This window comes from Salvia hispanica, chromosome 1 (assembly GCF_029641045.1).
Source record: "Salvia hispanica isolate PSC_SH4W2 chromosome 1, Shi_PSC_v1, whole genome shotgun sequence".
Taxonomy (NCBI): domain Eukaryota; kingdom Viridiplantae; phylum Streptophyta; class Magnoliopsida; order Lamiales; family Lamiaceae; genus Salvia; species Salvia hispanica.
In genome coordinates this window covers 58,922,567-58,944,281 of record NC_142692.1, presented here as the reverse complement: position 1 = coordinate 58,944,281, position 21,715 = coordinate 58,922,567, and the positions used below count along the sequence as shown (strand labels likewise).

Sequence of the window (21,715 nt, the reverse complement as noted above, 5' to 3'; positions counted from 1 at the left end):
AATACCAACGAAACAAATGAATATTTATTTCTCGTTATATATTTTGTCATTATAGAAAAAAAAAACAGCACATAATAAAAATAAGAAGCCCATTAGATATAACTCTACAACTCAATCAAACTAAAAGAAATCACAGCCCAATCATTAACAGAGAAAGGCCCAAATACATATAAATAAACTCAAATTTTATAATACCATTTAATTTCAGGCCCAAATACAATTAAATTGTCCCAAATGTTATACTCCTACTAAATTATTTTATTGCCAATACTTTATTAAATCAAATCTTAAGCTAAGTACGATTAATAAGACTAATCATCTTAATACATATTTAAATTTTAGTTAAACTTTAAGCTAAAACATAAGAAAACAAATAAGATAAGAAATTTGAAAAAAAATCCTCTATCTCTTTCTCTCTCGACGGAAACCCTAAAAAATGGGGAACCGCCGCCTCCTTCTTCCTCCGCCACCACGACCCTATTCTGCTCCGCCACTACAAATTTCCGGCGACCAGTCACAAAAATTCCCTAAAGCAAATACCCAACCATACAACTCCCAGATGGCACGAAAGTTTACCCATATCCCCTAGACGAATTCTAAAAAATTTGGAAACGATGAAGAACAAAAATCAGCGGAAACGAAGCGAATTAGACATCAATCAAATATAGAGAAGAAGGAAGAGGAGTAAAATCGAAGGAATGTGAAGTGAAAACCCTCAATGACCGACCGAAATCAAAGCTTCAAGGTAATCCGTAAATAAGCAAAAACCCTTTGATTTTCCCTTTCTCTAAACGATTCTCACAATTTAGTCAGAATTTATGCAGGAATTTTGTGGATTTGATGAACACTTGGAACGAAATAGAAGTTTCTCAGAAAGAAAAAAAGTATTTCCATTCCTATACAACTCCAAAGAATCCACAGAGAGGTAACTCAAGTCCTTTGCAAATCTAAATCAAAATTGTTTCTACTTCAGTGTCTAAGTTTGAACAAATAAATATAATCCAGAAAGAAGATATTTACTCTCACAGTAATGTTGAAATTCTTTATGCAAAACATTGACAAATAATGGCTCAGCAATGCATGCTTATCTTTTTACTAAACAGATCCAAAATTGGACAGAAACAATGGCTTTGTGTTCTACTTGCAGTCATAATATAATGCATTTGGATTTTCTATATAAATTTTAAAATAAAGAAGTCATACATTTTTGCAACAGGGAGCTCAAAGCATAAAAGCACAGCATAAAGGAAGATGAGACATTCAACTTTTCAAAGAATTCCACCAATAAGAAGATGAGTACCTGAACTTGAATGCGATAAGTCCTTCAATGGCAAACTCTTGAGTAGTTCAGATTTTCTAAGTTTCTTCATTGATAGTTAAGTTTTATGTTGGTACCAGAGAGATATTCTAGAATAAAATGACATGAAAGATCAATAAAAAAGATAAAACTTAGGGTGTAAAGAACTACTTCTAAATCATGATGACCATACCTATGCAGTGAAATGAGGTATTTAGGACAAAGAAGAAGTGTAAAAAGAAGTAAGAACAATAGAAATGTAAGAAATCAGAGAAAAATGATAAGGGGAATGCCATATATATTTAAGGATTAGAGCCACACATATACCAAGAACACCTTTCAGATCATCTATGTATCAAGTGTCTAAACATATCAAGTCTAGGTTTAAAAAAGGATTCTTGGAAATATTGATGAATTAGGCTGTAAATTTTTCAAAAAGCTAATTCATTTTTATCTTAAGACAGTCAATACTGTCTGAATGTTCAAATGTATAACCCTAAAGAATCTTATGTTGCAATTAAATAATGTATACACACTAATTTGTGTTCAAATATAAGGTGTTGATCTGTGTTTCTATATGTTTGTTAATGTTGGATATGATTCATATTATCTGAATCAACAGCCTCTGTGTTAAACTTTGGTGAAGACATGACAGAAAGAAAAAAGAGGCCTATATCAGTTTCAGCAGCATGGTAAGACATTTATAGATTAAACATCCGGGTATCAACTTGTGTAGATAGCAACAAATTACATTACATTGTTTATATGTGCAGAAACAATGCAACAAAAGGAGAGACATCAATGAATGGTTCAAGAATGCCAAGAACATACTTCACCGAAATGGTAAAAAAACTATGATTTTAAACATCTACTCCACTTTTTATTGACATCAAACAATAACAATATAATCTTCATTTCTGCAGCAATATTTAAACAAAAGGATACAAAGCAATAAAGGCAAGAAGATGCACATGTATCAGCAAAATGGTAAAAATCTAAAATCATAAAAACTTATTCCAGTTATCATTCAAAGCAACATATAACAACAAATTCATTTACATGTGCAGAAAAAATGATAGAAATGCAGAGATATAAGTGAGAAGCAAGGGGTTGCTATATGAATATTTCAGAAAATGGTAAGACACTAAGATCTCTAAAACACTTGCTACTGACTAAAAAAGAAGTAAAGAAGGAAAGAACAACCAAAATTTGAGTTTATGAATTGCTGTAGAGGTTGATGTAAGTTTTTAAGAGATATTAGCTGAGTGATTTGTAAGCTGAGTACCTAACCATATTTATAGAGGCAGGAGACCAGTATGCACTGCACACATGTACACAACACCACATTCCCAAAAAAACCGAATGATTAGGAGAACCTTTCAGATATCTCTTTTAATATAACAGATAAATTAATAGAAAATATTAAATAAGAGTAAAAATAATTGCTCCTGATGTTTATGTAGAGTTAAAAATGCATTCCCAATTTTAATTAATGCATTAAATGAATTAATAATCAGGAATATAAATAAGTGGTCCATTTGCCTTGGAAAACGATTAAATCAGTAATAGTAATTAATTAGTGGCACATTTGCCTTGCCCAATAAATGACCTTCCTGATTGGTATTTCCTCTATTTAACTTAACCCTATTTTACAGGAGTGCAAAGGGGATTCAATACAACCCCAAAAAGCAGCCGCCAGCCACTCTATTCAAAGGAAAAAGTAAGAGACACAATAAATTGGCATACCCTGCTACCTACAGAGAAGCTACAAAAGATCTGAAAATAGATCCTTCCACAATAACCTCTTCAAGTCTATCAAGAGAGGGAGCAGGCCAAACAAAGCAAATTAAAAGGTATTACAATTCATTAATAATATTTGTTTAGATCAATTCCAATAAATATCTTAATAACGTTTCTATTATAGATTACCAATCACAAACTACACCTCTACCAACACTGCAATACAGCTAACTATCTCCATTTTTTTGAACAGGTTATGAACTAATTTTAGGGAGAAGCAATTCATACATAAAGCCCAAATCAGAAAATACAATCAGCACATTCAGGAATCAGCAAGCAATAGATTAAGGCAGATTATTTAATTTTCCACAGAGCTAGCACTACTGCAACGCACCTAACTATCTCCCTTTCTATGAACAGGTTATGAACTAATTTATGGAAGAGAAGCAACTCATGAAGAAACAAAAAATCAGCCACAAATATAAGAACAACTACTTCTAAGGTAATTAAATTAATTTCCAGAATTTTAGGTCATGCTCTTCCAAACATAATCATATGTACAGTGAGATTGCATTATCAAAAACTATACCATGAATTCATATAAGCCATATGATACATATCATATCCTATTGCTTATTTGTAATAAAATTAAAGAAGCTCCTCTAACTTTCTTAATTGTGTCATTCTTAGGATTAAATACTAACCCTTTATTAATGTTTTTCTTGGACAATTTGCATTGGAAACAGGTTTTAAAAACTATACCATTAATTCATATAAGCAATATGATACATATCTTATCTGTTGCTTTGAAGCTATACATTAAAGAAGGTCCTTTAATTTTCTTATTTGTAAATTTGATATGTTGCAAGATAAATGCATTAATTGAGAAAGTTAATTGTGTCATTCTTACGATTAAATACTAACCTTTTATTAATGTTTTTCAGGGATGGTTTGCATTGGAAACAGGTTTAATACCCCAAAATATTGCTTAGCAAGAGAGATATATGTATTTATTAATCTGTGTCCTCTCTCTCTGTCTCTATCTTTCTCTCTCTCTCTCTCAGTTTCTCTCTCGCCCCTGCATCTTTTATATAACTGATTCTATATCTATTTCTCTCTCCTGTCCTACATTCCATTTTCGAATTATGTAGATGAAAATATTGGATTTTCGGCTGCTTAAGGTTTTCAAAAAATGGAGATATTAGGTTCAATCAGAATTTCAAATACTTGAAATAAGAAAAAAAAGTGAGATTTTACTTGATTGTAGACTTGACCTATTAAAATATTTCACACAGATTCCAGCAAAGCATTGGGAAAACACATTTCTTCTTGAATGTCTCGTTTCACAGTTTCACATCTGTAAAAATATTGTTTTCTAATATTTATATATAACATTCTAAACAACAAATATAAGAGCAATAAAAAAAATAAACATCAACTCTTCCAAAATCCCGCCAAAAAGTGCAAGAAAGTAATTTCAGCAAACTGCCACTTTTAAGTAGTATAGATATGATCAAGCACTACACGTATTTCATTAAAATGGAGATTGGGAGAATAGTGAATCACTCATCCATTGCAGTTTTTAAAATTGTAAACAAATATAGATAGAAAGCCAACAGATACGTTCACATGCCTTTAAAAAGGAAAAAAAATGGGAAAATTAAGTGTATTATTCAGCCCTTGCAGCATTTCTGTTTCTCCCAATAATCTCCATTTGGAGTTCATTGCCACTATCGACGAACACGAGATGGATAGTTGAGCGCATAATTTGATTGGATTTGGAGAAGATGATTTTTTTAAAAAATTGAATTAAAGGATAGTTTGGTTAATTTATAATTATTGGGAGGAAATAATAAGAAAAATTTATAATTATTGGGAGGAAATAATAAGAAAAAGTGAAGAGAATAAATATAAAAAGTGAATTGATCCCCATATTTTTATGTAATAAACTACTTCTTCCGTCCACGAAAATTTGTCCCAGTTTTTCATTTCCGTCCGTCCCCCAAAATTTGTCCCATTTCACTTTTACTATTTTTGGTAGTGGACCCCATATTCCACTAACTTATTCTTACTCACATTTTATTATAAAACTAATACTTTAAAAGTAGGACCCACGTCCCACCAACTTTTTCTAACTCACTTTCTATTACATTTCTTAAAACCCGTGCCCGGTCAAACCGGGACGAATTTTCGTGGACGGAGGGAGTAATACCGAATCAAAGTACTGTTTGAGCAGCGCAACCCGCCCGACCCGGATTTGACTTGCATTTGGTTTAAGAAAATTCATCAATCTGAGGCGAATAGTCAAACCCACGCAAAACCCGAATTTATATGCTGTCACTGCCTTCTTTTATCTTCCCTTAAAACATCTCTCTCTACAATCCAATTCACCAGAAATCAGGATCAACAACGTTATCTGGGCTTTTGATTGATCCCTTGCACCAGGAAAAGAGTCACACCGCCACAAATTACAATCCATTTGCCATGTCGATGTCTGATTCCGATACAGCGTCGCAGGGGAGCGAGTACAAGAATTTTCGCCAAATTAGCCGCGATAGTTAGTCAATTTTACTTTTGATGTGCCTCTTTTCTGCGACCTATATTTATATCCAGAGAGTGTGTTCAAATCAGCTGGTTTGTGCATGTGATTGGGCTGAGTGACACTGATACCTCGCGAGAATTATTTTAGTTTTCTTTCCGTGATTCTGTTGTTACCTTTGTTTTTGTGTATGACTTGATGTACTTGTATACTTTGATTTTGAATTTAGTGATCGTGTAGCAGCAATTGAATTATCTAAGTGGCTAAAACTTTGTTGGATTTGAGGCATAGAAAAGGATTTTGATCGATTAAAGAAAACCGCGTCCTGGTTTCAAGTGCTAATTAGTCTGATGGATATATTTTCTTATATTATTCTTATAGTTCTGTTTTATTTTTTTTGTCAGTGTTAAGGGCACCAAAGTTCCTTTCAGTTAATTTAAGAACAAGTGGATGTTTATAGTTACCACTAGAAATGGCTCTGTGATACTTCTAATAAACAGTCTTAGCATGAGCTATTGTCAGCAGACACAGCACTCTTGACCATGAAGATACCTTGATAAGTAATACAGGTCCAGAATTAGTTCACAACTTTTAGAATAGAGTTGTGCCTTACATTAGATTACATATTGATGGAGTTTTGATGTCAGCAGCTCCAGTTACTCAAAATCATTACGTTCTGCTCAAAAAGGATATATTTAGTACATCAATTTTCAATTATTTTTCAATACTCTTCTAGGATCAGAATTCAGAAAGAATGCGTAAATTGATTAAGAAAGGCATGGATATCAATTAACATGGTAGATCATGATCTTTCATGTAGCATAACTAGGAGTATATTAGAAAAAGCACCTTTCCCTGAAAAAAAATATTGACAAGAGAGGCCTTTCCGAGTCACTCACTAAGATATGCTTGTACTTTTTTAGAATATGTGCCGATCTCAATTTTTTTAAAGAGACAAAATGACCATCCTTTTTTGGAAATAAAGCAGAAGTGCATGCCTTCACTTGACTACTTTTCAGACATATTTGTGCTATCTTGACTGTCTGATTTGTTTATACGCTTTAGTTATGTTTATATGCTTTAGTTACAGGTTTCACTCCTTTATTACTTGTACAAACCGTTTAATGTTAAAGAAATCCTGAATAAACTAAATAACTAACTAATAAGATAGCACAATTGATTCTCTTATATTTCTTAATGCGATGCATAAATAAGAGTATCATTGAGCACCAGAACTTGAAAAGCTTTTTCAAGATAAAACAACACCTGTTAAAGGAAAACTGAGCCTCCTTATAATTTTTAGCGTCTGTTGATGCATAGATTGCAGAATTGAGCACCAGGGCTCGAATAGCTTCTGAGCTTCAATCTGTATAATATTTTTTCTACTAATCTCTTGCAGAAGCTGTTGATGCTATAAAATTACCATTAAAACACCACTATTAAGATAAGTCAATTTAATTGCCCAATTTTTTCCACGCCTGTTGATGGCTTGATGCATCGATTAAAGAATATCTTTAAACACCAGAAGTTTAAAAGCTTCTGAAGCTTCAGTCTGTATCAATTTTTAATTTTTTTATATAATATCTACTTCTAGAAACAGTTGATTGCTAAAAGTCCTGTTATAAAACCACTGATTAGGCAGGATCTAAATCTTCATACAGATATAACATCTGTTGATGCATACATTAAGGACTATCATTGAGCTTCAGTCTGTATCAGTTTTATTCCACTGTCACAACATCAGATGATTTTCTAGTTCATATTTTCTGGTCCAGCAATGAAAATTTTCTAATCTCTTTTATCAGTTTTTTTATGATTGATGTATGCTTGCTGATGCCATGGTGTGGGTCTTAGTTTGTTCTATGCAAATCTTTCTTAATGGTGATTATTATTGAAAATGATTAGCGAGCTACATTTATATATTCTTTGTCCTCTGTATTTTCTCTATAATTACTAATTTCTGCATATGCAGGATTGTTATATGAAATGCTCCGATCAACCAAAACAGGGGACTCCAAGTCGAGTTGGAAGGTAGAAAAGAATATATATTTCTCTTACTCTCAGAAAGTTGATCTAGGTGTGGGTGATTGGGTTGGAGGATTGCTAGGACTTCTCTCCTCCATCAATCCATTGCATGTTGAGATGATGCCTGAGGCTCAAGTTTTTTTCTTACAAAAATCTCAAGAATCTTCCAAAACTTTGTATGTGTGCAAGTACACCAGACTGATTGAACTCCATTTGAGGGAATAATTTGTCCTGGCTAGATACGCATTTGTTACCAATATGTCATATGTGGCAAAATACTAGTATGATTAGTATCCCATAATATCAGGGCAAAAAAATGAACAAAGAAAATTATGCAATAGAAGGTGCGTGGTACGTTGAAGGCTTGGGGAAGAAAATAAAGTAAAGTAATAGGCATGTTACAATAGCAAATCCAATTGAGGCGGTGGTGTAGAACAATGGTTTCTGTAGTTAAATTGTTATTAGAGTTCTCATTCATTTAAACCTTTTCTTTCCAATGGTCAATATATTTTCTGATTGCAAGTCTATTAATGATTTTTGCCTTTCTGATTTATGCACAAACCTTTCCCCCCCCTCATATGCCTCTTGTCTATTATTGGTATAATTTTGTTGGCAAATAGTTCTTTGAACTGAAATCATCCGCCCCAATCACTTTGGATGAAACTTTATCTTACTCAATCCAGTTTAATACACAATCCCTGAGATGTGTTGGTTTTACTGTGCCATTATCTGTAAGTCTAGTGCAGAAAATGGTAATCTACCCAAGTATTTATATTACCAGGAGAAGCACAAAGTCCTGTTTGACATTTGTAAAATAACCATCACGCACAAATTGTAATCAAATTTTGTTGTAGATAGATAACATATTTTGGGTTTTGATTTTTCTTTAATCTATTATGTGATGCCCTTGTAATCCCTCAATTTCTATGTTCTATCACCTCCCTGTTCTAATACCTTGACATGTAGGTACTCATTATGGACAAGCTAACAGTAAGAATAATGTCTTACGCATGCAAGATGGCAGATATCACAGAGGAAGGAGTTTCATGTAAGAAATAGAAGGCCAGTCTCAGAGAAAAATTGTACTATCTTTCTTCATTTTATACCCAATACTATTGTTTGCATTTTGTTGCTCTCTAAATCTATGCCATGATCATATCTTTATACATGAGCTTTCCGGTATTGTTTATGGTGGAGTTATTTATGTGAGTGCTTGTAAGTTACTTGCCAAATGTTTCAAATAATATGCATGTACCCCCTGTATAAAATTCAGTGTTCAGGTTGTGTGAGACCAATAATTGATATTTGATAATTTAATAATCTAACAACGAGAACAAAAACATTAAGAACAACAACAACAATAATAATAAGATTTGGTGATTGGAAGGTTTGATTATCACACTACTTCAAGCAATAATATGAACAGTTATTTTGTCAACTACTCAACTCTCATCTGAAAGATAGTGAATATAAATATTGATTTGATTATGAAATTCACAGATCACAACTTGTTGAAACTTGAAACTTACTATCTTATGAAAGCATTGACTCTAAATCCATATTCTTTTTTATTTAAATGGCTTACAAAATATTTTAGGTACTAAATGTCACTTCATGATAGCAATTTTAGTAGGCTACTTGTCTATTTTCGATTTAGTTGCCATCCTCAGATTATTTAGTTGCTCCAATTTGTGCATTCAATATCTATTCATAAGAACGCCATCATATGTATTGCTCTGAAAACATTGTCTGACGTATTACAAGCTCTGGATGTGCGGTGATCTGTTGGCCCATGCAATTTTATTTATTACTCCCTCTGTCCCACGATAAGAGTCCTATTTTTCCATTTCCGTCTGTCCCACAATAAGATTCCTATTTCACTTTTACCATAAATGGTAAGTAGGCCTCACAACCCACCAACTTATTCCACTCACATTTTATTATAAAACTATTATATATATAAGTGGGACCCACATTCCACTAACTTATTCAATCCACTTTTCTTTACATTTCTTAAATCCCGTGCCCAAACCAGATAGGACTCTTATTGTGGGATGGAGGGAGTACTATATAAGTTGGTGGAAGCATTATGAGTTAGTTTGTCTGGACTCCATGTCTACTACAATCTTTAACTTTAGTTTTAGGAAAGAAGAAACAGGTGTATTTGATTGATTCCAAATTGCAATTAACTGCTTTATTATTTTTGTGGAACAAAATGCAATCTAAAATTATCTTTTGCATGAGTCCTGTGTTGGGAAGATTCACCATGATACAAATAAATGCAATTATTTATTGAGATAGAGGAGTAACGATGTTCTCTGACCTATTGCAGTGGTGGAAGATATACACAAACGAAGACAACCTTTGCCATCCATGGATGGGATATATTTTATCCAACCAACCAAAGAAAAGTATGTAGTTCACATTTTTATCATCTGACTTTGGTTTTGGTATCATCCTGATAGTAAGGCTATAAGGCTTGCAGAATAATTTGTACAAGAGACTCGTTACATGAAAGTTACTGGACTCTAATGAAGGAAGTCTGTTGACTGATACTGAAGTTGTGTATCATATATCAGTTATCCTTTTTCATTTCCTTCTTCTAAGTATCATTGCTACTACTGAGAGGAGATGAATTGACATAATAGTTTGATGGGATCTTTTAGCTTGTAGTGCATGATTTTTTTAGCAGGGATTTTTTACAATTGAAACACAGAAACATAGCCATATTGTTAATAATCTACTGACAAACTCCTCTACTGTCAGGGGAGTCTCCTTTATCAATAGCCAATGTACTTTACATGGTTTAGAAAAGCGTTAGTGAGGTGCGCCTTAGTGCAAGGCGCCTCACCTGGTTCGAATGGGGCAGGTGCCTCGACCATGTTGAGGCGCACGCATCACACTTATGCTGTAAAAACAGCATTACATTAAAAAAAGAGGTTCCTGACCGCTAAACCTAATGAAACGTGAAAACTGAGGTAGAAACATCTAGTTCTCTCGTGCGCCCTATATCTCCCTCTGTCTCACTTCTTCTTGGACATTTGATGGTGGCTAATAATTATTTGAATGTAAGATTTTAAAGTAGATATGAACTTATGATTTTTTAATGGTTTCTCAAAGTTTTTCTATGTGTTTTATTTTATTAGGTACAGTTTGCATGTCTGTTATGATTTACACCTTGGCTTTATGCTTCTGACTGCCTCGAGGCTCTGGGGTCCTTAAAAAATTCCTCGGGACCTAAAACCTTGGTGGTTTAGTAACGTTGCTAGGAAAATGTGCAAGTGGTTTTATTTGTTTGTTTTTTTGGTCGAATGTTGCGAGAGCTTTATATGCCTAACCTCTGCAGTTCAAGTATTAGGGAGGGTTGTTAATTACTTGCTCTTGGGAATTTTGTACTCCGTACTTTTTAATACTGATTACACAGCCATGCTAGTATGGTCAATAGAGCTTTCTTCTGAATAGTTTATAATGTTTTTGCTTACAAATTTCTTCTAGATAAATTTAGTTTAATTTTTTCTTGTTCTTCTTTATGTGCTTCACATTCTTGCCCTTATCTTTCATTTTCTTTATCGTGCAGCATTGTTATCTTCCTGTCTGATATGTCTGGAAGATCGCCATTGTACAAAAAGTATGTCAAATGTTTTATTCTTTCTTTCGTAGGTGTTCCTCTACAATTTTATGGAATAGTTTTAACTTACATTTCCCGAGTTATGCGGCTATTGTTATAGAAAATAATTGGGATCATCATCTCTTTGTTTCATCTACTTTTATCTTTTTTCTGCCTTTAGGGCCTTTGTCTTCTTCAGTTCACCTGTTTCCCGCGAATTGGTAGCCCAAATAAAGAGGGATGGAAGTGTTTTACCTCGCATTGGTGCCTTAAGAGAGGTTACTCAATTTTCTTCCTTCTCTTTCTTTTCTCTCTATCTATGTCCACACGTATTGTACGTTTGCACTAAAGAGAGATCTAGTATTTATTCTTATTTTGAATCTAAAATGTACAGATGAACTTGGAATATTTCGCCATAGATAGCCAGGTATATATAATCCTTTTAGACTTTTATGTGGAAGTTCTTGTATCTAGCATTCTCATAATCCCTTTATTGTTCACAAGAAAAAAACTCATTCAGATTTAGTTGAATGGCTTGACAACCAAAGATGTAAATTAAGTCATGCTATATGAGACGGTGACCATGGTCAACTCAGATCCATGTATTTTAAAAATGTTCCTGTTGCATGGTGTGAACTTCAACAACAAATGCAATGGTTCATTTGGCAATTGGCTAATACTTCAGGGTTTCATCACTGACAATGAGAGAGCACTTGAGGATCTCTTCGGGGAAGAAGAAAGCTCTCGCAGAGGTGATGCATGTTTGAATTTGATGGGGACACGAATAGCTACAGTGCTTGCTTCTTTGAGGGTACGTTATCTGAACCTTAAATGTTGTCCTATAGCGTTAGCAATTTCAGAGTGAAGACCTCTATTTCATTGTGATATGGCAGGAGTTTCCAAATGTGCGTTACCGTGCTGCTAAGTCCCTTGACCCTACTACAATGACTACTTTTCGTGATCTAATTCCTACAAAGCTTGCTGCTTCTGTTTGGAATAATCTGATGAAATACAAAGCCAATCTTCCTAACTTTCCCCAAATGGAGACATGCGAGCTTCTTATCTTAGATAGATCAGTAGACCAGGTATGTAGTATCAATTCCATGCCCACTATTTTTAATTCTCGAGAGTTCCACTGTAATTTTTATTGTATAATATACCTGAATTTCTTGTTCAGATTGCTCCAGTTATACATGAATGGACATATGATGCGATGTGCCATGATTTACTAAATATGGACGGAAATAAATACATCCATGAGGTAGTGTCTCTGAGATCTTACCAGACAGTTTGATTAAATTTTTGGAAGTTCCTCAGCCATGTTAAGTAATCATAATGGTCAGGTTCCAAGCAAGACAGGTGGTCGCCCTGAGAAGAAAGAGGTTCTTTTGGAGGATCATGACCCTATCTGGTTAGAGCTCCGACATGCACATATAGCTGATGTACGTATGGAGAATCCTCCTATATATTTATTGATATTTCGTCTGAGATTTGAATCAATTGCTATATTTACTTAAATCAATTATCAGGCAAGTGAGCGGCTGCATGAGAAAATGACAAACTTCGTATCGAAAAATAAGGCTGCACAAATTCATGGTTCAAGGTTGGTTGATATATACCTTGGTTGGTTCCTGAAAAATTTGGTGGATCGAACACATGCCAACTTTTAATATTAAAATAGTCTCAGATTATGATTGTTACGGAGTTAGATAATTAATCTCTCAACTTATAATTAAAATATACTCCATTAGATATCTTACTAGTTTACAAGGTACTTGTAGCCTATAACTATGTTTCTGCCGACCATTTAAATAAAACTATATTTCGGTCTGAGAGCCTATTTAGGGTTTGTTTAGGTTCCTTGTTTTGTCAAGAAAAAGATCCTTGTAAGCTAAAAACATAGTTAGAAAATTTACATTCTCTTAACTTATATCATGTCAAGCAAACTAAACAAGCCCTTAAATGCATAATATCTAAAGCTATTGTTATTGTACAGTTGATAGGTAGGATTTAACATTAAATATGTTATTTTTACACGGCAGATTTTCAATGGTGTAGTCTTATTTTAAGTGTAACTATTAGCCTCAGTCACCTTGTTACTTGTTAGACCATCCCTGCTCTTTCCTTCTTGTTTTGGATGTCGATTAAAATTGTCTTGGATCTTTTGGTTGGGTTAAAGAGCTGAGGTTTTGCATCTCTCTTTTTCTATTTAAAGTTGCATATCTCATAGCAGTACATAATGCTGCTATGAGATTTTGAACCATCCAAGTATAAATAAAGTGAAGTATGATTATGATTATCAATTTGGAACGACGAAGTCTTAACAGAATTTCATCTATGGGGTCTTAGTTCCATGGAGTACACGTTCAGTTATATGGATATATTTAGATATACCTAAAATCCCTAATAATTCCAAAAGTCCCTGTCTCACTTTTTCATGCTTCTGTATTGTATCAATGGTATATAAACACGTGTCCTGCTAGTCATGGTATATGTGATCTATTGTGTACATTAAATATGCAGATCTGGTGGTGAATTGTCAACGCGGGACTTGCAAAAGATGGTTCAAGCTTTGCCTCAATATAGTGAACAAATTGAAAAGCTCTCCCTCCATGTTGATGTGAGTTTTAGTGTATTCCTGGCTGAAATTTTTTTAATGCTTTTACTTGACCATGTTGTCACATAAGTGGTGTTTCTAACGATCTACTAAGATCTTATCTTGAACTAGAGTAATGCTCTATATTTCATCATTTTTATTTGTTTGTTTGTCACTCAAGTCGCATGTAAATATAACAGTGGCAGACTGTGGATGATACTGGTTAAAGATATATGGTATATGTTTGCTCGTTTTGATTGCACTTTGAATCTTAACAAATAGAAAAAAATGTAATTAGGGTCTAGGAGAAGCAAATAAATTACCGAAAGCTTTAAGATATCATTATCGTATCATAATGTTTGTGAATCCATCAGTTGATACATAGATGTAGTAATTCTTTTTCATTGCTAGACTCTTTTTATGAACTCTAAAATAATGATATGTTTATTAAAATTTTGTAATATGTACCACTTGATTATTAAAGATTTTTGACTAATAAATATAAGCAACAGATCTGTAAATTAACTCCAAAAATCAAACTCTATTTTTATTTCTGGGTTGACTAGTTTCTTATGTGTTTCTTCAGATTGCAGGAAAAATTAACAAAATTATCAGGGAATCTGGGCTTAAAGATGTTGGTCAACTAGAGCAGGATCTTGTTTTCGGAGATGCAGGAACCAAGGATATTATTAATTTTCTTAGAGCAAAAGAGGTGAGTTGCGTTTTCCTTTGTACTGAAAAGGGAAGAAGCTTGTATGCTGATGACGGATGTAATTTATAATGTTCAATTGTTGGCAGGATATATCACGGGAATATAAATTGCGATTATTGATGATTTATGCTGCCGTATATCCTGAAAAGTTTGACGATGATAAAATCTCAAAACTAATGGAGGTTAGTGCTAAGTTTGAATTTTATTTTTAACAGTCCAGGGTCCATGACATGGCCTCATAACCTTGTGGATGTAGTTGTTAATACCATATGGTGATGCTAACTGTGCTAAAAAACTTAAACTTATAGATGATGAAAGGATTATATTCACTATTTTAATATTTTTTCAGAATATGATTTTTGTTGCCCTTACCATATACCTTTGTTTAGTCAATCTAACCCCCCAAAATAGTACTGCATAAATCATGTAAATACTTATATAGACGCTTCCCCATACCAAATCATCTAAATTCCCGTCCCTCCTACTGTTCAATAAGCACCCCTCGTTTGTAAGTATTCCTGCCACCTGATCCACCCTTGTGTAATACCCTCACCCCCAACCTGCCCCCTTATATAAACATGACCACACCCACCAGACTAGCAAGAACCTTCAAACTACACCCTTTCATGCAAACTGGCACCCCCCCTCTCCCCCCCCCCTTTATGCAGCACGCCAGCTCCCAATTTTTTTTCTAAATTATATTTACCAAATAATATGGGTCACGGTTGTGTTCATATTTGCATGAGAAATATTGCATGTTTTCTACATAAGCATACGTTTTCTTGACTTGAAAAATGAGTCCGGTGACCCTAGGGTCTCAGGGACGAGCATTGACAGAATAATTTTCCTTCCGAACCAAAGATGACTATTTGATACTCCCTCTGTCCGCAAATAGGAGTCCCGTTTTTCCATTTTAGTCCGTCCGCGAATACGAGTCCTGGTTCACTTTTACCATAACTCATTCCACTCACATATTATTTAAAACTAATATATACAAGTGGGATCCCTATTCCACTAACTTTTTTCCACCCACTTTTCTTAATATTTCTTAAAACCCGTGCCGCCCATAAATGGGATTCCTAATGGCGGACGGAGGGAGTATTTCTTAATACGGATCTTTTAGACCTTGGAGGGAGTATTTCTTAATAAGGATCTTTTAGACCTTGAGCCAGAAAGGGCTAAAAAGTTCACTTTCATATGTGGATGGCTAAAATATGCATATAGCTTTTCTAGTTTGCTAAAAATGGCAATTTCCACTGATACTGTTCTATTTTAACCTTAAGAAATGTGATACCTTCCATAAAAATTTTATGATGTTAACCTGAAATCATGATACAACAGTCGAATCAGCTACTGCCTCAAAGAATATCTTTACCTTCTTTCTCTCTATCGAAATCTGAAAGATCAAGTATTCGTCTTGAGAAATCATGCTGTTACTTTGAGAGACCTAGTTTTTTGTTCACCTTGATTCAACTGTTGGAAAACCAATGTTTTTAAAATGCTGCCATGGCACTTCTCCGTGACGGGATTTTGAGAAAACGCCATTTCCATGACCACTTGTGGCAGATTTTTTATGGCGGCCGCCATAGCATTTATGGAGGCATTTTTTACTGGCTATCCCTGAACCAATCCATTTGCCCATTAACCCTAAACCATGCCCAAATGACCCGGCCGGTTTCCCCAAAATCTGACCTATTTGCTAAAACCGATCTGCTTTGCACATCTGAAATAGGGAATACGGTTTTAATATGTTTTCAGATTTCCTGCGCATTACGCATTTAAATGCCAACCCTACTACTTCCCTATCTTCCCCTGGGAGTTGCCTCCCCACCGCCCTAGCGCCTCCCCCCTAGCGCTGCGCTGGCTTATTGATTCAGTTTCAGTATCTTTTTAAAATATATTTAGATTTTCAATTCTAAATTTTCTAATATATTATTATAATTAACATGTTGGGAATATAGAATGAGTGAGAACATGTTGGGAATATAGATTTAAGGGGAGAAGGATTTGTTTCGTTGGATGTCGATGATAACAATGAGAATGGGATAACTATGTTTAGGTTGATGAGGATTGAGAAGGATTTGAATTTAGACTTAATATGTTTTGATGTATGATGATTTTACATTTTAATTATTGAGCTAAGACTTCAATTAGTATTACTCCCTCCGTCCCGCTTAAGATGACACGTTTTCCTTTTTAGTTTGTCCCAACTAAGATGACACATTTCCTTTTTTGGTAACTTTCTCTCTCCAATTAATACACTCAACCACTTTTTCTCACTCCTATTAAAATATCCATTTTTCTTTATCTCTCTACTTTAATACTTACACTCACCTTCTTTCTCTCCAATTAAACACTTTAATCAATAACTCCTAAAATCCCGTGCCGGCTAAGCAATGTGTCATCTTAGCCGGGACGGAGGGAGTAGTATTTATTAGACATGGAGTATTATTGTTATGACTTTCAAATTTTAATTGTTGTTCGAAGATTTGAAATACTATAATATTTTTATCATTTTCTATTTTTTTGCTTTTTATATTTCATACTCCTCCGTCCCAACGAAGATGACTCACTTTCCTTTTTTGGTTTATTGTCCCAACCAAGACGACCCATTTCTAAAAATGGAAACACCTTTATTTCTACTTTATTCTCTCTCCACTTAGTACACAAAACAACGCAGCATAAAATCCCACCATGAAAAGGGTAATCTTCCTTGGGACGGAGGGAGTATTATACTATATATGTCTATATATATTAATAATATTTATTTATCGCTTGCCATATCTCGACATGCATACCGCCATAAAGTTGTGGTATTTGGGTCGACGTAAGTTACCTTATGTTATTCATAACATTGTGAAAAACGTTATGAAGCCTCAAGTACTTCAAATCCCTCCCTTTAGCCCAGGATACTATAAAAATTTTTGGAATTGACTTTGTATACAACATTTTGCTATATAATTTCAGATTCTTGCCGCCCACTTGTTTTTTTTTGTTTTGTTATTATTTTACTGAATAAGCAGCTGTATGTTTTTAACTCTATAATATACCTTCCTTGAGGTGGTTCTTGTGGCTGCAGCCATTAAGCAATCTGGTAAACCTTTAATATGAAAAATGATATCATGCTACATAAAATGCAGATGGCTAGACTACCACAAGATGATGCGACTGCAGTTTATAATATGAGATTGCTAGAATCATCATCAGATCCCAAAAAGAGCTCAATTGTACCATTTTCTCTTAAGTTTGATGTCCACAAGGTAGTGAATAGAAAAGTGATTGTTCTGTAGTAGCCATGCATCTGATAATGGGGTTAATTTTCATTTTTCCTTGTTTTCAGAAGAAGCATGCTGCACGAAAAGACAGACCTGGAGAAGTGGCATGGCAATTATCACGTTTTTACCCCATTATAGAGGTAAATTTATGACTCTGTAAAGTTGGGAAGATCAAGAGATGTATGGTAGCTCTGGCTCTTGGATGATATTGGATGAGTAATGCACTAAGCTCACATACAGAGATGAATATCACCGATTTTCTTTGAACAAGCTATTTAATAAAACAGCTATAGGAATCTATCTCTACTTTAAGCCGCACCGCAGCTATTGGTAGAATGGGCCACATTCTGTTACCTTGAAATTTTACCTCAGCCAATATAATGCTACTGAATGAGCTTAAAAACTCCACCAAATCTTATAGCAAACTGCTTGTGAGATGGATTTTGAATATACTTGTGTGAGACAAATATGTTTAATTGGTTTAAATTTTGAATAACGTTTTGAACAGTATATGTACTATAGCCCAGGACCATGAATGTTTGATTTCTTTTTCTCATACAGAAACAATGACTTGGCCCTGACATGATCTGGTGGCTGACTTAAAAATTTCGACAAAGTTGATCATGTTGTAGACCCATTTGTCCCGTGAAATTTTCACTTTATTGTTTGGTTTGTGTTTGCATTATAAGGTGTTCTGTGATGAAAACTATCGGTAATACTCGTTGGAGTGCACATGAAGTCATTGTAAACATATTTTCTGACTAAATGGTTCCCCTTGCCTTGCAGGAGCTTGTTGAAAAACTTAGTAAAGGCGAACTACCTAGGAATGATTATCCTTGTATGAATGAACCTAGTCCTACTACTCATGGATCCTCTCAGAGTGCAGCAATAAGGTCAGGTGACATCCCAACACCTTATTCAAAGAGATCAAGAAGAACAGCAACATGGGCTCGTCCACGGAATTCTGATGATGGTTATTCAAGGTATACTTGGAGTCTTGTGTTTGTTAATTGACTCTCAACTTTTCTCTCGTGGTAATTTAATATAGTATTTGGCTTTATCGTGGTCTTTGAAAAATGTCTAGTGCTATCCTTTTAAGTTCAACAAGCTTGCACTTTTAGTCTTTAAACTTATTTTTTCCATGTAATCTACATGTTGCTTTCCGTCATTTCACCCTGAAATGATTGTGTCTTAATTTATTTGTTTTGTTTAGTGATTCAATATTAAGGCACGCCTCTAGTGATTTCAAGAAGATGGGTCAGCGGATTTTTGTGTTTATTGTAGGTGGGGCAACACGTTCTGAGGTAATATGCAATTTTTGCTCTCTCTCTCTCTATATATATATATATTTTGTTTTTGAAATATGTTTCTCTGCAGTTACGAGCTTGTCATAAATTATCAACAAAATTGCACAGAGAAATTGTTCTAGGATCATCCAGTCTCGATGATCCCCCACAATTTATAACGGTAAAAGATTTCATTCTGTCCTATTTACGTATATCATCTCCTTTATTTTGTGTTATTGCATTCATCCAGAAGGTGCCTTGAATTTTGAGGCAATGAATCTACTATAGTCTGGCATCTGATTCTGAGATGAGTCGTTTAGAGTGGCTGGCATGATTTGTTTGTAGAATTGAATACTCGATATACTAGGGGGGTGTTCGGTTTGCAAGATTATATCCATGATTAAATTTGTATTATGTTTGGTTCATGAGATTGAAACTCATGACTTAATCCTAGATGGGTAGTCATGTGATAATTAGTCATAGTCAATCCCCTCCTACTAAATAATCTCACAACTTAATCCCAGATTATATCTTGCTAGTACTATTTTATCTAGTAAACCAAACACCACCTAGGTATATACATGGGATTAATCACAACATAAGTCGCACTGAAGTGGATGATCATTATGTGTACCTTATTCATGATTTCTGTTTCAGGAGCCGGAGATTTAACTAATTATTTACTAATGGCTTTTGCTCGGCATATGCTTTGCTTTTTATACCCATTAAAAACGTTTGCAACTGTCTAACCTTGACACAGACAGGAACAGGACCTAATCCCCATCATGTGCTCAGATTCTTGGGTTCTCTTACTTAAATGTTGTGAACTAGTACAGTGATCGCCTGGAGCTTATTGTGTGATTCTCTCTCTTTTACAGAAGCTAAAGTTGTTGAATGCAAATGAGTTGTCATTGGACGACCTCCAGATCTAGATATTTACGGCTGGTGAAGCTGGATATGCAAATTTAAGCGGAGCTGCTTTGCAATTGTGATCATACAACAAAGTATCATGCCGCGTTCCACTATCCTTCTATTTTCTTCTCACCATGTACAAAATGGCTGTGTGGCAGATGTGTTGTAATTTATTTGTTGAGGCCTTCCGGAAATCTGTGGTGTGTTATGTAAGTATACTTTCTTTTCGCGCCTGAGTGTTTTTTTTCGCAGTTTGTGTATTTCCTTTGCATGTTTGTGTCTTTCTGTAGCTGATTATTTGCTTCACAACTCCACCAAGACCCATGCATGTGTGCTTGCGCCACATAATTCTCGAAGAAATCTTTATCTCCGAAAAAATATAGGAGGTAGTGCATGTGGAACATCGATCAGTTTATGCGTATTTGCATTCACAAAGTGGGTGTTTGGTTAGCAAGACTAAATCTCATGATTAAATATGTATCATGTTTGGTTCATAAGATTGACCCCCACAACTTAATCCTAGATGGATAGTCTCATAATAATTAGTTATAGCTTCCCCCTCCAACTAAAATAATCTCACAACTTAATCCTAGATGGATAGTCTCATGATAATTAGTCATGACAACCGAACACCACCAAAGTGTTTCGTTCCCTAATAGAGAGCGCAAGAGAGCCAAAACCAGTGTATTTGTTTCATCCCCTAAATAAGAGTCTCGGTCGATTATTGCTCACTTAATAGTCAAGCTGTACGAGGGGATAAGGTATAAATTTCTATGGCTGAATTGTTGATGAATGATCGTAGTTGCAAGAAATATGAAACAAATATACACTTTGTCCCTTCTTTTGAAAGATATATGTTTCCTGCACAATTAGTAAAGTAAAATGATTGAAGAATTATTAGTGGAGAATGAGTTCTACAGATAAACAAGTTTTCTAAAATAGAAAGTGCATAATTATATGAGACAGATTAATATGAAAATAGATTATATTTTTAAGAGATAATAATATAAAATTATTCTAATTTTAGGTGCTAGGGATTGCTTAATTCCACACCTACTTTTTACTACATGTATTATAAGTAGCGTTATAAGTAGATAATTAGATTAGAATTATATGAATTGGAGAATATTGCCCTATTAAAAAAGAAATTTTTTTCTTTTTAGGTTAAACTATTAAAAGTAAAATGTTTTTAAAACAAAAACAACATAATCTCTACTTTTTTCTCTCTCCACTTAACTCACAAAGCAATATTGTATAAAATTTTGTACCAAAATTTAATGAGACGAATGGAGTATTAATATTTTTAATTTTAATCCAATTTTTTTGCCAGAGTAATGATAATAAATTAGTACTACTTCCATCACATAGGAATAGGCTGAACTTTCTTTTTTCATCCGTGCCATAGAAATAGACCGTATTCAATTATTAATTTTTTTTTTTACTTTATCATTTATGGGCTCCACCATCCACTATATTATTTCATCAATTTTTTCTACTTCTCTTTTACTTTACCAATTATACATTAAAATTTGTGTCATCCCAATTAGCCTATCACACTATGGGATGGATGGGCTATTCTATTCTTTTAATTGACAAATGAATATTCCTCCATTCCATAGTAATAGAGTTATTTTGGCATTTTGGTACGTTCCATAATAATAGAGTCATTTCTCTTTTTAATAAAAATCAACACAATTTTCCACACCTACTTTACTCTCTCTTACTT

General features: G+C 34.2%; 1 protein-coding gene and 1 long non-coding RNA gene across 7 annotated transcripts; both read left to right on the top strand.

Moving 5' to 3' along the window:
- Positions 1 to 377: 377 nt before the first annotated feature.
- On the top strand, positions 378 to 4,211 carry LOC125222075 (uncharacterized). 4 transcript variants are annotated; one of them, XR_016136554.1, is made up of 10 exons: positions 378 to 745; positions 825 to 925; positions 1,217 to 1,989; positions 2,071 to 2,140; positions 2,221 to 2,284; positions 2,365 to 2,433; positions 2,953 to 3,150; positions 3,291 to 3,386; positions 3,458 to 3,539; positions 3,982 to 4,211. It is a non-coding gene; the product is annotated as an uncharacterized LOC125222075 (long non-coding RNA). The 4 variants fall into 4 exon arrangements; XR_016136555.1 differs by having other exon boundaries at positions 814 to 925; XR_016136560.1 differs by having other exon boundaries at positions 379 to 745; positions 1,920 to 1,989.
- A 1,136-nt stretch (positions 4,212 to 5,347) lies between these two features.
- Positions 5,348 to 20,216, top strand: LOC125222586 (SNARE-interacting protein KEULE-like). Of its 3 annotated transcripts, XM_048125284.2 has the most exons (21): positions 5,349 to 5,594; positions 7,549 to 7,607; positions 8,568 to 8,649; positions 9,934 to 10,012; positions 11,179 to 11,229; positions 11,390 to 11,486; positions 11,603 to 11,635; positions 11,894 to 12,019; positions 12,102 to 12,293; positions 12,386 to 12,469; positions 12,552 to 12,650; positions 12,738 to 12,811; positions 13,732 to 13,828; positions 14,391 to 14,516; positions 14,603 to 14,698; positions 17,657 to 17,776; positions 17,857 to 17,931; positions 18,578 to 18,774; positions 19,005 to 19,095; positions 19,169 to 19,258; positions 19,956 to 20,216. In XM_048125284.2, exons 1-21 carry the CDS (start codon positions 5,522 to 5,524, stop codon positions 20,007 to 20,009), a joined length of 1,995 nt encoding a protein of 664 aa, XP_047981241.2. In that variant the 5' UTR covers positions 5,349 to 5,521; the 3' UTR covers positions 20,010 to 20,216. The 3 variants fall into 3 exon arrangements, with proteins under 3 accessions (XP_047981242.1, XP_047981241.2, XP_088923499.1); XM_048125285.2 differs by lacking the exon at positions 17,657 to 17,776 and having other exon boundaries at positions 5,348 to 5,594; XM_089067373.1 differs by lacking the exons at positions 5,349 to 5,594; positions 7,549 to 7,607 and having other exon boundaries at positions 8,568 to 8,663.
- The last annotated feature ends 1,499 nt before the right edge of the window (positions 20,217 to 21,715 follow it).